At 42.4% G+C, this 17,729-nt stretch overlaps 1 protein-coding gene across 5 annotated transcripts in view; it reads left to right on the forward strand.

The window, feature by feature from the left end:
* The first annotated feature begins 6,914 nt into the window (after positions 1-6,914).
* The window catches only part of arb2a (ARB2 cotranscriptional regulator A), a 529,674-nt gene continuing 518,859 nt past the window's right edge, over positions 6,915-17,729 (forward strand). For 3 of the 5 annotated variants that reach the window (XM_080189121.1, XM_080189123.1, XM_080189124.1), the window contains exons 1-2: positions 7,212-7,355; positions 8,545-8,686. In XM_080189121.1, the coding sequence (XP_080045247.1) occupies positions 8,578-8,686 (109 nt within the window). In that variant the 5' untranslated portion in view covers positions 7,212-7,355; positions 8,545-8,577. Of the gene's footprint in view, positions 6,967-7,211; positions 7,356-8,544; positions 8,687-17,729 lie in introns of those variants that run through there. The other 2 variants (XM_080189122.1, XM_080189125.1) reach the window with 2 other exon arrangements.

A 17,729-nucleotide genomic window follows, 5' to 3' on the forward strand; every position in this document is an offset into this window, starting at 1 on the left:
GAAGGCTGTTCCTTCGTCAGGTGAGTGGAAGGTGTCTGAACACTTCCAGACTTCCCTCCCCCACAGCCTAACCTGAGACCCCGATCTTTCCCCTTGTAACCCGCCAGACCTTCACTGCCACTACATGCCCACCATCCCCTCTTGACCACTATGACTACCTTTCTTCTACTTAATTCTAGGCAGCTAGCTACCATGCCTCTTCTGACTGCTACAAATTTTCCTGGAATGACTGAAGAGCTGCCAGTCAATCAGATTATGCAGCAGCTCTCTAAGGATGGGACTTCCTCTTGGTGATGGGCTGAAGTCCTGTTTTTTGCCAGTTGACACTCATTAAAGCACAAAATGGCATCTTTCTTACTGGAGTCATGTACTGGATGTACATTAACATTAGCCATTCCGCTAATATAAACCTTAATCTAACACAGAAAAAACCTGGTTGTTTCTTTTTACCCTTTCCCAATTATGTGTTTTTGTCTTAGGTTATATGTTATGGTCCCCTAATTGTATGTTATAACCGAGGTAGGAAGAAAGCTGCCTGACTCTAATTCCACTACTTCATGGGTTACAACATACATTTCAATGACTTTTTTTTCAGCTAGCTATAAGTCAACTGTGTGCTTTACCTATTAACCTCAGAATGACCATTCAATTCCCAAGTTTCTTCAATAAACAACAGAATTATTCATTTATAATAAAATCAGACTTATCAAGTAGAAAGGCAAAGCTTATTAGCATACAATATGAAATATAAAAGTACAGTAATTATTTCATCTAAATACCCCAAATCTCTCATACAAAAAAAAGGGGAATTTTATCTGATGGTTAAAAGTCATGTTTCAAGTGAAGAAGATAAATGGTGGAAAGTTTGGTTTCTGAACACTAGTCTCTGAAACAACCAATAACTTGCATTACATTTCAAGTAGACTTTGAGGAAAACGTGCAGTCAGTTGATTTTGGAATGTAGAGCAACTTCAGAACAACTTCCAGTCTCTTTTTACTTTGGATTGGGTCTGAAGACTTCATAATCAAACCTGATGACAAGGGTGCTGTTATTGTCTGGCAAATCGACAACTATTTAGCAGAAGCGAACAGTTCCTCCAGTCTCACTTTAAGGTATGGCAGTTCTGGTCAACCGGAAACTCTAGTGACCAGAACAGGTGATGTGACCAGATTATCTGGCCTCAGTACTCCACAGGTCACATCAATAGTTTAAAAATTTAATTCATTCGCCAGTATGGTCAAGTATTCAGCTTTGTTACCTTAGATCCAGAATAAAAAAGACTATAACCAGGCTTCGTTCAATAAACTCAATTATTTATTATTAAACATACCTTTTTTAAAAACAAGTTGCATGAACTGATTTACACACAATTGTAATCAATTATAATTTTTTTAATATTTCCCAGCACAGAGACATACACAAACAAAGGACAGTGGCCTTTGCAGAAATGAGCATTTGAGGAGTAGACTTTGAAAACATTTATAGAGTTCATAGTCATTGATCAGAGTTCCCTCAGACAGATTGCTAGTCCCAGGAGAGGCCAGAAGATTCTCAGCAATGTAGGTTCAGCATGGCAGAGAATATAGCCAGATCAATCCAATGTTGAAACATCTCTCAGATTTCCTAAAGACAGAAAGGTTCCATTGAGATAAGGTTTCCTAGCTGGATACTGTTAACCACTATCTCAGGCAAGGAAAGGAGAAAGCAAGCTGGATAGTTCAGTTTGAATTCAAAAGCCAGTTCAAAACTTAAAAGCTCATCTATCATTATGTTTCCAATAAGTCACTAGCCTTTGCATTTAGATCAGTTTTTCCCAACATAAAAGAAATGCAACGCAAATAAGGATAGAGCTCTTCCATTTTCAAGTAGCATGCTGGTCAGGTGATTTCTTGGAAAAGGTGTTCTTGTTCCCTGTCCAAAAGTGAACTTGTTGGGTGGGATTTTACAGCCTTGCTTGTCCCAAAACCGTAAAATCCTGCCCAAGGTCATCGGAACTTTCAATGTTCTGCTCCTCACCCGCTTGATTCCCGTGGTGGCAGGGTGGCAAAATTCCAGCCATGAGCTTATTAAAAAGAAATCAAGTGTCCAAATAATGCAACATTCTTCCAAATATTAAGCTAAAAATATAGTTTATGAAGATAAGGTTTCCCAGCAAAATATGGTCTGTATTTAAGAACATAAGAACATAAGAAATAGGAGCAGGAGTAGGCCATCTGGCCCTTCGAGCCTGCCCCGCCATTCAATAAGATCATGGCTGATCTGTCGTGGCTCAGTTCCACTTTCCCGCCCTCTCCCCATAACCCTTAATCCCCTCTCTTATCAAAAACCCATCAACCCGCTTCTTAAAAATATTTAGCGAGGCAGCCTCCACCACTTCAACGGGCAGAGAATTCCAGAGATTCACCACCCTTTGAGTGAAGAAGTTCCTCCTCAACTCCGTTCTGAACCGCCCCCCCTTTATCTTGAGGCTGTGCCCCCTAGTCCTACTGTCTTTTTTGAGCGGGAAGAGTCTTTCCACCTCTATCCTATCCATCCCATTCATCATCTTATACGTCTCAATGAGATCTCCCCTCATTCTTCTAAACTCTAATGAGTACAAGCCTAGTTTATTCAGCCTCTCCTCATAGCTCAACCCCCTCAACTCCGGTATCAGCCTAGTAAACCTCCTCTGCACTCCCTCCAAGGCCAAAATATCCTTGCGCAGGTGCGGCGCCCAAAACTGCACACAGTACTCCAGCTGCGGCCTCACCAATGCCCTATACAGCTGCAGCAAGACCTCCCTACTTTTATATTCAATTCCCCTCGCTATGAAGGCCAGCATCCCATTCGCCTTCCTGACCACCTGCTGCACCTGCAGGCTGGGTTTTTGCGACTCATGCACAAGGACCCCGAGGTCCCTCTGCACCGTCGCCTGCTGCAGTTTTTCGCCACGTAAGTAATAGTCCTTCCTACCATTCTTCCTACCAAAGTGGACCACCTCACACTTGCCAACATTAAATTCCATTTGCCATTTCCTGGCCCATTCGCCCAGCCTATCTAGATCCTTCTGCAGACTCTCCACACCCTCCGCACAATTTCTCTCCACTAATCCGCCTGATCTGCTGAGTATCTTTAGTTTTCTTTCATGATTCTTTGCTGGATGGGGTTTGGGATGCTGCTGTATATTTTGCTTACAGTTGATGTCCTGGCCAATATATTATTATGGTATTTTATATCTGTTTGAGGTATTTTGGAATTGTTTGGAAGTATTTAGCCTGTGCAGAAATATCTGGTGGAGAAATCAAATTTTAGATTGAGCAGTATTGTCACTTAAAATAATTTGTTTCTTATAGACATAATTCGATAATTTTTACTGTCAATCGCTGGGCAGTAGCACAGTGGAGGCCACTGCTTGCCTGTTATACAGTTTTATAACAGATGGCAGATCTACACAACCACCTTAATGCCCAAGCATTGAAAGTGAATATTACTTCCAGCATTTATTCTCCAAAGCACTGTAAAATCTTATACTTGAGGTATTCCTTTTCCTATCTTATCTAACTTTACAATTTAATGGCAAAGTTAGTTTGTTAATTATTGTTCTAAAATTCTGATTTTATTTTCAATATTTCTAGAGCAATGTGGGCAGATTTTGGTCTTGAGATCTAAATCAATTCCAAGAATAGTTACAATTCATATCTAAAAGGTCAAATGAAAATAGTGCTCAATTCTCTGGTGTAAAGTCATTTGCATAATTATTTACAGTATCAGCTAAGTAGAGGGAGAGCTGTCATGGTGATATTAGAAAATTTTCACACATCAAATTTAAAGAGAGACAATTAGATTGGCAATATCACAATAGGCTGGTAAAATTCCGAAAAAAAATTGGAAACCTCAAAGCCATTCCTTGTTTTTAACAGGCAAGGCAATGTAATAGCAGCCTCATGGTTATGATGCTGGATTAACAGTCCAGAATTCCAATCCCTCCATGGTAATAAAATCTACAATGCAGAAGAGGCCATTTGGTCCATCCATCCTACACCAACAACAATCCCACCCAAGTTCTATTCCTGTAATCCCATATATTTATCCTCCTAATACCCCTGACACTAAGGGGCAATTTATCATGGCCAATCAACCTAACCTGCACATCTTTGGACTGTGGGAGGAAACTCACGCAGACGTGAGAAGAACACACAAACGTCACACAGACAGTGACCCAAGGCCGGAATTGAACCTAGGTCCCTGGCGCTGTGACGCAGCAGTGCTAACCACTGTGCTACCGTGCTGCCCTGGTAGAAGTGGTAATTTGTGGGATGGCACATTCTGACTACTGTACATGAAACCAGATAGGCCTTTTCTGAGGAACTACATGTGATGACAGTGTCACGGTCTATGAACAAGTAGATGATGATGGAAGGTGTCATCTACAGTGCTATCATATGAAGCAACATTTACTTAGTAATCTGGTCACTGATGATCAATCTGTGTTCTACAGGACAGCACGGTAGCAGTGGTTAGCACTGCTGCTTCACAGCGTCAGGGTCCTGGGTTCGATTACTGGCTTGGGTCACTGTCTGTGTGCAATTTGCATGTTCTCCCCGTGTCTGCCTGGGTTTCCTCCAGGTGCTCCGGTTTCCTCCCACATTCTGAGAGACATGCTGGTTAGGTACATTGACCCGAACAGGCACCGGACTGTTGCGACTAGGGGAATTTCACAGTAACTTCATTGCAGTATTAATGTAAGCCTTACATGTGACTAATAAATAAATAAATACTAGGACCACTTGACTACAGATCTAATTACAGAAGATGAGAGGAGTGGGGGGAGGGATATCTGAATAGACTCACCTAGATCACGCATTTTGGTGATATTCAGGCTGCCTTTGTTCAAAGCTTAGTCCGAAATACAAATGAACACCTAGACTCTACATCTCCAGGTTTGTAATGTAAAAAGGAAAGCTGACAAGACCAGTTATCCACAGGTTGTGACAAAGACCACTATCTATCTTCTACTGTATATCAATGGTCATTGATAATGTGACTTTGAAACTGGTTCTTGATACAGAAATTGTTTTATCCCAAAACTTCACAATTAAGATAACTGTTTAGGAGGAACTGGTGTTGATTTTATTACTATGTTACCAAAAAGTCTGGATTCAAGAAATTATATTGGCTTCAATTACATTGTGTAATTGAGATCTTTTTTGTCAGCAATACCCAAAACAACAAAAGTCTGAGGTCAAGTACCAACCGACTCAAACAGCCTCTTCCCTGCTGCCATCAGACTTTTGAATGGACCTACCTCGCATAGAACATAGAACATAACAGCGCAGAACAGGCCCTTCGGCCCACGATGTTGCGCCGACCAGTTAAAAAGCAATGACCCGCTAACCTAAACCAAACCCTTTCCATCCATAAACCTATCCACGGATCTCTTAAATGCCCCCAAACTAGGCGCATTTACAACTGCAGCAGGCAGGGGATTCCAATCCCTCACCACCCTAGGGTTGATCTTTATCTACGCCCGAGCTATGACTGTAACACTACATTCTGCACTCTCTCCTTTCCTTTTCTATGAACAGACTGCTTTGTCTGTATTGTGTGCAAGAAACAATACTTTTCGCCCTATGCTAATACATGTAACAAGCCCAATAACCAATATTAGTCTGAGCTCAGTAGCTTGAACTTAGGATGGCACTTTTCTTCAATCAAGAGCCTTGTATTAAGTTAACTGATTAACCGTATTTGTAGGGCAAAACATCTGTATTAGAGGGAAACATTCTTTTTCTGACATTATGCTAGTAAGTGTTATTAACATTTGTTCTTAATGGCTTCAGTATCCGTGGGAATGGGTACATTGATGTGAATGTTTACGATAGGCTATTTTATTGATAAGAGAATGTAACATTGGGTGGGAACTGGAAAATCCCAGCCAAAGTCAATGGACTTTTCTCTATCTCATCAAATTTTCCATGGTGCTTACGACATTTCTAGGCATAAAATCCCAGCCATTATTTATACAAGTGATCTGTGTCTACAAAGATGTATCTTTTCTTTACAATGGAGATCCAGGGAATTAGGGATAGATATTTGTGTTTAGTCTACAAGACTCTGGTTACAGACGTGGGACAACACCAGATGACCCTTATTCTAAACCAATGAAAGTTAGTAATTTGGATTATTAGCAAATAAGGCATGAGGAACAGTCAGGAGTAAGGATCCAAGTTGAAAAATCAAATCATAGAAGGCCATTTCGCCCATCGAGTCTGCACCAGCCACAATCCCATCCAGGTCCTATTCCTGTAATCCCACAAATTTACTCTGCTAATCCCCCTGACATGAGGGTCAATTTAGCACCGCCAATCAACCTAACCTGCCTAACCTAAACCTAATCTTTGGACTGTGGGAGAAAACCGAAGGAAATCCATGCAGACACAGGGAGAATGTGTAAATTCCACACAGTGACCGGGGCGGGGGGGGGGGGGCGCGCGCAGGGGAGGTGGGCGGGGGGGGTGCGCACGGGAGGTGGGCGGGGGGGGTGCGCACGGGAGGTGGGCGGGGGTGCGCACGGGAGGTGGGCGGGCGGGGGGGGGGGGGTGCGCACGGGAGGTGGGCGGGGGGGGGGTGCGCACGGGAGGTGGGCGGGGGGGGGGGGTGCGCACGGGAGGTGGGCGGGGGGGGGGGGTGCGCACGGGAGGTGGGCGGGGGGGGGGGTGCGCACGGGAGGTGGGCGGGGGGGGGGTGCGCACGGGAGGAGGGGTTCCAATAGTTGGGCTTGAACCATTAATTACACTAGTGACTCGCTCAACAGCAGCTAGAGTGGCCAGGGTGACTGAAGATCCGAGGACACTCAAGTAACTGACGATATTAAGGGAACGACAAAAAAAAACCTTTTAAAACTATTAAATTGGCAAGTGTCTAATACGATAGTTGAGGCTGAGGTCACCTGGAGACCCTTCCAACAGCATCAAACTTTACAGCAGGTCCCGCCTCCCAAAAATCTATCCGCGAGTAAAACGTCCCTTACCGTAGTTTTAAAAGCTTTAGCTTCCACCCGCTTCGCTCGCCACCGGCGAATGACGCCGCTGACATTTCACTGAGTGTTTTCCGGCCGCGTTCCTCCTCTGGATCGCGACCGTTAGGCTCGCGCGCTTGTCTCGTCGTCGTGTTCGAACTGGTTGCTATGGCGACGGCCGGGTTCCGGTTCCGTTCTGATTCTTTCCCATGTTGTGGTGCTAGATGGTGTTCGGGCTCCTCGTGTGCGTGTGTGTTCTGTCACTTCCAGCATTGTGGATTTTATGATTTGTTTATTAGGTGGTGGGGTAGTCGGAATCTGCTCCTCGAGTGGCGGTCGGAGAGCTGTGCTGTGACGGTACGGGCGGTGTTTTCCCTTGCACGGTGTTGGGTGATTCCCAGTGCGTCGAGCTGCGGCGCTATGTGTGAGAGACAAGGAAGCTGTGGGTCCGTGTGCGGCAGAGAAAGAGACCACCCGTTCACCAAGATGATCGGGCTGACACGACGACCCACACGAGCCTCGGGCTCTGAGTCGTCCCCCACCCCCATGTTGGGCATGTTAGTGCAAGTACCCACACAAACGTACACCCCCATTCAATCGTAGCTGCTCTGCCGTACTCTTCAAAATCAAATAATAGGCCTTGTTTTAAAGTGAGATCATAGAACACCCATGTCAATTTAATAAAAATAAATGCAAAGTTGACTTACATCTCCGAACGATTTTGTTAATATTTTTGGCATGTTGAACAACATGATTGAAAGAGCTAACAGTCCTCATTCTTGAGTAATGCAATTGACCAGAAAATTTAAAAGATTGAAGTAAAAATCCAGCGTGAGGCAGCTCTGTTTTCAGTTTAAGATGAAATATTGTGGTGGGGTGGGGGGGGGGTAAATAGAAGTTCTTGCTACGATAGGTCAGATAATTTTGGATTTGAACAAGTTGATGTGCATTGTTTTGTGAAGCTTGAAACAAAAGCTTTGGTTATACACGATGATAACAGACATAACTGGATTTACAAGGGTCAGCAGTAGCATTTGCCAAAGGAATGAATAAATACAGTGTAAAGTAACATACTGAGAATCATTAATGGTCTCCACTTGATTTCCAATTAACATTTTTATGTTGGCTTGTTCTGCATACTAGTTAAAATAAGATTTGAAGTCAAGTTTATTTCTAGCGACTGTGGCAGATGTAGTTCATGTGTTGTAAACATTGATGTTTGCATTTGTGGGATGCGCATGACTTCAATGCTTAACACCTGCCATTAATTACATATCAATTCATACTTCCATCCATTGTTGAAAGTTTTTATTTCCAAACTGCATTTAATGTTTACATTTAGTGTTCTTAAACACATTGATCTAAACACATTTCCCTACTTTATTTTAAATAATCAAATTTATTAATTACAATCTTGATTTACAAAATATAGGATAACTTGAAGTTTAAGTGCGTAGCAGAAAAGCTAAATATTTTTGTATTTAAAACATAGCCTTAATATTCACAACGCTAGTTGACAGCATATTTTTCTGTTCTGTTACTTTAGTTCTACTTAACTTGATCAAGTGAAACTGATTGGATGCTTGTTTATCTGGTGGTTTCTGTTCTTTCAACCTTGTGGATTACCATGGCACAAAACCAGCTAGGAGGATCAGAAGAAAAGGACAAAACTTCTACTGCATTAAAAGGTATGAAATATACATATATTTTGGCTATTTATTAAAACTCATGAAACTGATAGTTAAAATTATTTACAGTAATTTCTGTGTAGGATCTCAAACTGAGGAATTATATAATGCACATGTTCAAGGCAGCTCTTTCAGAGACAGCTCTGTACTCCAAACGTGCAATTATTAATGGTGACTTGCAAAAAAACTCTTTTCTCATCAGAATGCCGTTGCAAATTTGTAATTGAAAGAAGCCTCCTTTAAAAAAAGCTTATTGTTCTGTGAACCAAGTCTCAGTTTGAAATCTGGCTAAGTTTGTTCTCACACTGAACAATTTCTTCAACTCTACTTACTTCCTCCAAATAAAAACATATCTGCATGGGTCTTAGCTACTCCAGCCTTATTTATGGGATATATGGAATATTCCATATTCCACTCCTCCTCAGACCTCTCCATTTATTTTTCAGGTTCAATTATGACTTTATTGGTGTTACTTGCTCTTCTCACCCTGAACTGTAAACTTAAATTTCTGATTTCTTTTCTTCACTTACCAGGGCGACATAGTGACACAGTGGTTAGCACTGCTGCCTCACAGCGCCAGAGACCTGGGTTCACTTCCTGGCTTGGGTCACCGATTGTGCAAGTCTGCATGTTCTCCCTGTGTTTGCACAAGTTTCCTCCAGGTGCTCTGGTTTTCTTGCACAATCCAAAAAATGTTCTGGTTAGGTGCATTGGTACCTGAACAGGCACCGGAATGTGGTGACTGGGCAATTTTCACAGTAACTTCATTGCAATGTTAATAAAAGCCTGCTTGTAACACTAATAAATAAATTTTAAACTTCACACTGTCCAACACTGACTCTTCCTTAACCTTCCTCGACTTCTCTGTCCATTTCTGGCTATCAGCAAACCTTATTTACAAGCGAACAGACTCCCATAGCTGCGTTAACTTCACTTCCTCACATCCTGCTTATTATAAGAATCCTACTCCATTCTTTCAGTTGCTGTGTCCTGGCTCCTTAGTTCTTCACAGGAGATTCTCATTCACCGTGGTTAACAAGGCCTTTCACCATGTTCAATCTATTTCGTGCACTTCTGTAGTCATCCTTTCCTCTCCCTCCCAAAACTGATAGGGATGCACTTGTGCTCATCTTCCACCTCACCAGCCTCTGTATTCAACTGATCATTCTCCACCATTTTCCCTAGCTCCTGCATGATGCAACCACCAGCTACATCTTCTAAGCACACCTTACGTTCCCACCTCAATGTACCCCGGGCTTGACACGACAAACTCTTCTTTCATCGTCTTCGTCTCCATGCTCACTTCTTTGGGCAAGAGTCCTCCACCCATTCCACTGATCCTTTCACGTGCCTCCAACATTCTGCCTCCAATTGGATATCCCCATTGGGACAATTACCTGCCCTCGATCTTTTCATTGGAAACTGTCGATGGGACATTGCCCTTCTCAATTTTTCTGCCCCCCTCATTCCAACCTCTCTCCTTCCAAACTTTCTGCCCTTTGCTCCTTTAGGTCCAACCCTGACACTGTCATCAAACCTGCCAACAAAAGGGGTGCTGTTGTTGCCTGGCTCACTGACCTCGACCTCACAGAGACTGAGTGCCAATTCTCAGATACTTCCTCCTCCCTCCCCCAGACCAGGACCACACCACTGAACATCAAACCATTATCTACAACACCGTCTTTGACCTCATGTCCTCCGGATGCCTTCCCTCACAGCTTCCAACCTCATTGTCTTGCTTCTACCTACTTCCCAAAATCCACAAAAAGGACTGTCCTGGTAGGCCCATTGTATCAGCATGCTCCTGCCCCACTGAATTTATTTCCTTTTTACTTGACTCCATCCTCACTCCCCTGGTCCATTCCCTTCCCACCTATGTCCGGGATTCCTCTGATGCCCATATTGACAGCTTCCAGTTTGCAGGCTTGAACTGCTTCCTGTTCACCATGGATGTATATTCTCTGTGTATTTCCATCCCACACCAGGATGGCCTGAGAGCTCTTTGCTTCTTCCTTGAAAAGAGGCCTGAAAAATCCCATCCACCACCACTCTCCTCCACCTGGCTGAACTCTTTCTCTCTCTCAGAAACTTCTCCTTTAACTCATCCCACTTTCTCCAAATCAAAGGAGTAGCAATGGGTACCTGCATGGGTCTAGCTACACTTGTCTTTTTATGGGGTATGTGGAACATTCCTTGTTTCAGGCCTACCTGGGTCCCTACTATTCCGCAACTCCTTTACCGGTACATCAATGACTATTTTGATGCTGCTCATGCTCTTGTCTCGACCTTGAAAAATTCACCAACTTTGCTTCCAGTTTCCATCCCTCCATTGCCTTCACCTGGTCCACCTTAGACACTTCTCTTCCCTTCCTTGATCTTTTTGTCTCCATTTGCAACAATAGACTATCTACCAATATCCATTACAAGCTTACTGACTCCCACAACTACCTGGACTACAGTTGTTCATACCCTACATCCTGTGAGGAGTCCATCCATTTCTCTCAGTTCCTTTGCCTCCGGCACAGTTAATCTGATGATGCCACTTTTCTAATATGTGCTCCTTTTCCCTCAACCGTGGATTCCCATCTACAGTTGTCGACAGGGCCCTCAACAGTGTGCAGCCCATCTTCCGCGCCACGACCCTCACCCCCTCTCCTCCCTCCCGGAATAAGGATAGAGTCCCCCTTGTTCTGACATTTCACCCCATCAGCTTCTGCACGCAAAGCATAATCCTCCACCATTTTCGCCAACTCTAGCGTGATGCCAGCATCAAACACATCTTACCTTCACTCCCTCTGTATTCCTCCAGAATAATCTAATCCATTCCTCCATTGTACCCAACACTTCTCCTCTCACTCATGGCACCTTCCCACGCAGTCGCAGAAGGTGTAACACCTTTCCCTTTACCTCCTCTATGCTTACCAACCAAAATCTGAAACATTCGTTCCAGGTTAAGCACTGTTTCAGTTGTGCCTCTTTCAATTTGATGTATTCGCTGCTTCCAATGTTGGAGAGAGCAAGTGTAGATGGGGGTGATTGTGCTCAGACCGAACATGCTCTGCAAAGCAGTCAGGACCCTGACCTTCCAGTTGCTTGCCATTTTAACACATGATCTTGCTCCCATTCCCTAATGCCTGTTGCAATGTTCCAGTAAACTCAATGAAAACTAGAGGAACAGCTTTTGATCTTTCAGCTGGGCACTTTACAGCCTTCTGATCTCAAGATCGAATTCAACAACTTCAGATGATTTGCTCTATCTCACCTTGAACCCTTTGTTTTCATTCTATTTTATTTAACTTTTTACTGTTCTCTACCTTTTATTTCTTTATTGTCTTCCTTCATTTTTCTTCCCCCCTCCACTCTTTCGCCTACTTTATCCTCCTTCCCTTACCATTTCTTCCCCTTTTCTAAATTTTATCTCTGTCCCATCCATTTTCCATCCCCCTGCCCCCAACATCATCTTCTGTTATAGCTTATTCTTTCATTTTGGCATCTCTGCTGTTTGGCCATTCACACCTTTTTATTCTCTCTATGGACAGCCATTAGCAGTCTTTTGCTCTTTTCTGTGGCTTTGGCTCATCTTTCATTTCCTCACCCTGTAGTACAAAAGTCTCCCTCCCACTTTCGATGCCTTTTAGCTTTGACAAAGGGTTATCTAGACTTGAAATGTCAGCTCTTTTCTCTCCTTACAGATGCTGCCACACCTGCTGAGATTTTCCAGCATTTTCTCTTTTGGTTTTTTACCAAGCACAGCTTCCCTTGCACTCCAAAGCAATTTTTCCCTCCAGCATACCCTGGTCCACAACTTAGCCACTCCCAACATCCCTCCCTTTCCAAAGACTCCTTTCCTTGCAACTGCAGGAGATGCAATGCTCGTCCCTTTAGTTTCCTCCCTTCTTAACATCAAATGCCCAAACACTCTTTTTCCAAGAAAAATACCAATTTCCTTGTACTTCTTTCAATTGCATGCTTAAAACTATAATATTCACTGTGCATAATGTGGTATTCTCTACATTGGAAGGACCAAACACAGACTGGGTAACTGCTTTGCAGAATACCTCTGTTCAGTCTGCAATCGTGATCTCAAGCTTCCTGTCACTTGTCATTTTAATTGTCTTCCTCCCACTCTGACCTTTCTGTCCATGGCCTGCCACAGTGATGTTCAGTGCAAGTTCGAGGAGCAGCCCCATATCTTTTGACTTGCACTCTGCGGTCTTCTGGATTCAACATTTGAGTTCATCAATTTTAGACCATAACTTCTACATCCACCTTTTTGTTTTGCTGCGTCAGTCTTATTTCCTTTCTTTATCCCTTCATTTTGCATTCAGGTGGCTGCTATATCACTATTCATGCCTCATCTGGACACATCTTTTTGTTTCTTTACCATACCTGTTACCACTTCCGTTAGCTTTTGTAATATGAAATTTCTTGTTATTTAATTTCTTCTGCCTGTCTCTCTTGCCTTATCACAGATTTTCCCTTTTGTTCTTCCTGCCCCTTCACCATTTTGTAGTCTTAAAACCTACTATATTTCTACTTTTTTTCAGTTCTGATGAAAGATCATCAAATGCTAACTGTTTTTCTCTCTGCAGATGCTGCCTGACCTACTGAGTATTTCCATCGTTTAAACAAAAAAATTCAAATCTGAGAATCTGTTCTGGGAATAGATTGATTCATCTGAGGAGAAGGCAGTGGTTTGGTGGTAATGGCACTGGAATGGTAGTCCAGAAGCCCAGGGTAATGCTGTGGGTTCAAATCCCATCATTGTAGTTGGTGAAACTTTAGAGTTGAAACAACTGGAAAGACCAGGAGTGGGGACATAAATTTAAGACATGGCAAGGCAGTTCAGTCACATGGTGATGTCGCGTCTGCAACCATAGAAACACCTGTCAGTTCCCTCAACTATTGAATCCTCTACCACTATTGCTGTTCCATTTTCTTTCCTCCCTTCCTGTGCAGCTGAGACACCCGTAGTGCCATGGATCTGGTACTGGCTACGTTCCTTCAAGGAACCATCATCCTCACCAGCATACAAAACAGAAAAAAACATGTTAGTTAGCAAGATGGACTAAGAGAACACCTGCACTTTCTGTCTGGACCCCCTTAACTGTACGATTTCCCCCTCTGCCAGAACCCTCAACCTGTGACATGAGAAGTTGTGGACATTTCCTGCGGCCTGGTTGACTATGTGTGCACATCAGCTGCAGAAAATTGAGCACTTGTTTAGAGCTCAAGTGACGGTCAAAGTCATTTTGATGCACCTAAGAGACTGAAAACTATGTGGATAGTACACTTGGAAAGAGAGAGTCCCACTGCAGGTTGAGAGTCAGGATCAGCCTTTGTCAGAAAATAGAGTATGAACGTAAACTGTGAGAAACATTAAAAACAGACTATAACTCCATTGATATATAAAAAGGAAAAGACGAGCAAAGTCAACTGTGTGCTCATTATAGGCAGAAATGGGAGAATTTATAATTAGGAGTAAGGAAATGGCAGGGAGGTGAACCAAATTTCTGTCTTGATGAAGGAAGATACAAAAGTACTATTGGAGAATCAAGGGTCGACTAACTACAGAGAAGTGAAAGAAAATTGGTAAATCCTCTTAATGTGATGATCTAAATCCCAGAAAGTTGCAAGAGATGGCTGTACAGCTAGAGATCATCTTCCAAAATTCAATAGAGTCTGAAACTGTCCCTGCAAATTGGAATGTAGCAAATGTAACCTCACTATTTAAGAAACAAGGAAGAGAGGGAAAATGAGAACAGACCTGTTAGCCTGACATCTATAGTTAGGGTAATTGTTGGAATCTATAATGCCTTTGAGTTAGAAGATCAGCCATGACATAGTTGAATGGCAGAACAGATTTGAGTGGCAAATTGCAAACTCCTCCTATTTCTTATGTGACTGTCTTTCCAAGATGAGTGAGTATTCATCTAATCTATGTGGCTTTAAGAATAGGACTAAAATTTAATGTTGATGGTTTAGATAATGTATTTACATAGTGCATTTAGCATAAGTAAACTCGTAAAGTATTTCGTAGAAGCATAACTGGTCAACCAGTTGATACCAAGGCAAACAAGGAGACATCACCATGGAGGCACAAATGACTAAAATCTTGGTTAAAAAGAGATTTTAAGGATCAGTTGTCATTCTGGCTTTTATGTTTTGCTTGGATGATCATGAAACAAAGTGATATTTTGTGTTGGTTTTGTTTTTGTTTCAAACTGACAAGAGTCTTTCCATATTCTGCATGATGCTGCTTCTAATTCATCTTTCTTTGCAAGCGCTTAACGGTATAACACTTTGGCCACTCTTTGTGGTGGAAAGCATGGACCGAGTGTGTCATCAACCGCAGAAGATTTCATGACACTGTCACTGAAAGTCAGCATGTAGTCATTACCTTGGCGGTGGGAGTTGGCTTTGATTTAGTGGTGGAGATGCTTGAGTTCCATGGAAAGAAACTGTCCAATGAAGATTTAATGCAGTTAGAGAGTTAGGGAGTTAGAGAAAGATTGCATTGGAACAACATCCCCCTGGATTTTATCAATGTAACATTTGTCAGGAGCTTTCAAACTACATCACCTCAGATTTTATCAATGTATCGTTTGTCAGGTGCTTTCAACCTCATTGAAGAGCAATGGAAGCCTTCACTGAGCGCAGTGCCAAAGTGAATAGGGTAATTAATGATGGCACCCACTGCTGCAATGAGATTTATGAGTAGGAAAAAATATCCATTAGTCCTTGGATAAATTTTTCAAGATTATTGACAATCCTGGCTCTTTGTTCTAATAACTCTTTCAAACCCTGGTTAACCTATTTAATGATGTGGGAATGCTGGCGTTGGACTGGCGTAAACACAGTAAAAAGTCTGACAACACCAGGTTTTAGTCCAACCGATTTATTTGATAATACTCACAAGCTTTCGAGGGGACTGCCTCTTTGTCAGGTGAATGGAGAGTTCTGGCCTCAGACAGAGCATATAAAGCACAGACAGTTTAGAGATTACTGATTAAAATGCGAATCCTTACACCTAACCTGCTGTTCAAGACCTGATCAGTGCTCCTCCACTCACATTGTCAGCCACCACAGGTCTTGAACAGCAGGTTAGGTATAAGGATTCGCATTTTAATCAGTAATCTCTAAACTGTCTGTGCTTTATATGCTCTGTCTGAGGCCAGAACTCTCCATTCACCTGACGAAGAGGCAGTCCCCTCGAAAGCTTGTGAGTATTATCAAATAAATCGGACTAAAACCTGGTGTTGTCAGACTTTTTACTAACCTATTTAAAACCAATATCACTTCAATTTCAATCATCTATGCTCACTCAAAGGATATGAGAAAATTAACCTTTCACTGAACTTTGGGGAAAATCAAGGTTCCTTTCCAATCAGTCTCATAATACAAAGCCGCCTCTCCCGTGTCAGTTTAAGATCAATGCTGAGATTCTGGGAAATACGAATCATTCTCACTGGGCAGGATTTTAAGGCCTTGCTCGAGCGAGAGCGGAAAATCCCGCTTGAGGTCAAAGGACGTTTTCATGTCCAGCCCTCGCCCATTCTGATTCTGTGGCAGGTAGGGTGGTAGAATTCTGGTGAATGTCTTGCCAAATTCTTTTGCCAAACATGAACAACAGAAGTTTTTTATCGCTTCGCTCTGCTTTTGATTGAGGATAAGTGCAATTGAGGGCTGGGATCTCACACCTGAGACTGAGATTATTGTTCACTGGACAGCAGTGATCTCTGCACTCCTACCTGTATTTCTGATACTTGGGCAACCTGCAATCTGCAATAAGCACTTCAAAGTAACAACAGCAAAGCCTTCGTAAGATCCTCCAAATATTAAGAAAGGCAGTCCGACAGCATCATCTTCCCCCAAGCCAATATACCGAGCAATGAGGCGTAAATCACTCAGAACTGGAACTCTTTAGGGATGTGCTTAAAGCCTGTTTCTATAGCACTTGGGGCAGATGGAATCAAAGGTTATGGGGAGAAAGCAGGATTAGGCTATTGAATTGGACGATCAGCCATGATTGTGATGAATGATGGAGCAGACTTGATGGGCCAAATGGCCTCCTCTTGCTCCTATCTTCTATGCTTCTATCTCTGAAGGGGCCAAACATCACCATTGACTCCTGATGATGGACAAAAATGGAGAAAGTTAATTCAGGAAAGCACCAAACACATCAACAGGCTTTGCCAGGAACATGCAGAGACAAAGTTGAAGGAGTGCACAGAATATCCAATTATTTATCTGACCTCCAAGCAACACCTGTCACATATAGCAGAGACAACAGATTGTGAATTGAATTTGGCAGCCATCTCAAAACCCATCAAACCTAGGTGGAAGCAGTCTTGGGAACTACCAAGAAGAAAGATTTGTGAATATTACCTAACTTGAATTTACTCACTACAGTGATTTATTTGCAAATTATTTCAACATGAAGTGCATTTTACTGTCCATGTATGGTACAGTATTTCAACTTGTGCATTGATTTTCTGCATAGAAATTTCTAAAAGATTTATGAGAAGTCTGTGGGAACCTCAAGTGAACAAGCAAGTGAAGCAAAGTCACAAGGAACACAAGTAGGACTTTAGGTGAGGAATTACTACAATATATTAGCATGGAAAGAAGATTGGGAGGCTGGATAATTTTCAAGTTGACAGACTAACTAATGGAGTGCCACAGGGATTTATTCTGGGGGCCTCAACTGCTTACAATCTACGTTAATGATGTGGATGAAAAGGCTGAGTTTATTGTAGTCAAATTTGCTGAAATACAGAGACAGGTAGGATAGTTTTTGAGGAGGACACACACAGACTGCCAAAGCATTTTAGGTAGGTTGTGAGTAAATGGAAGATTGGCAGGTGGAGTATAATGTGGGATAGTATATAACATTAATGTGCGATAATATATACTATAGTATAATATTAAGTTGCCCACTTTGGCAGGAAGGATAGAAAAACTCATTTAAATGAAGAGATACTGCAGAATTCTGTTGTACAGAGGGATTTCTGTGTTCTCTTACATAGATCAGAAAAGTTTT

This window comes from Carcharhinus amblyrhynchos, chromosome 5 (assembly GCF_965287045.1).
Source record: "Carcharhinus amblyrhynchos chromosome 5, sCarAmb.v2.hapA, whole genome shotgun sequence".
Taxonomy (NCBI): domain Eukaryota; kingdom Metazoa; phylum Chordata; class Chondrichthyes; order Carcharhiniformes; family Carcharhinidae; genus Carcharhinus; species Carcharhinus amblyrhynchos.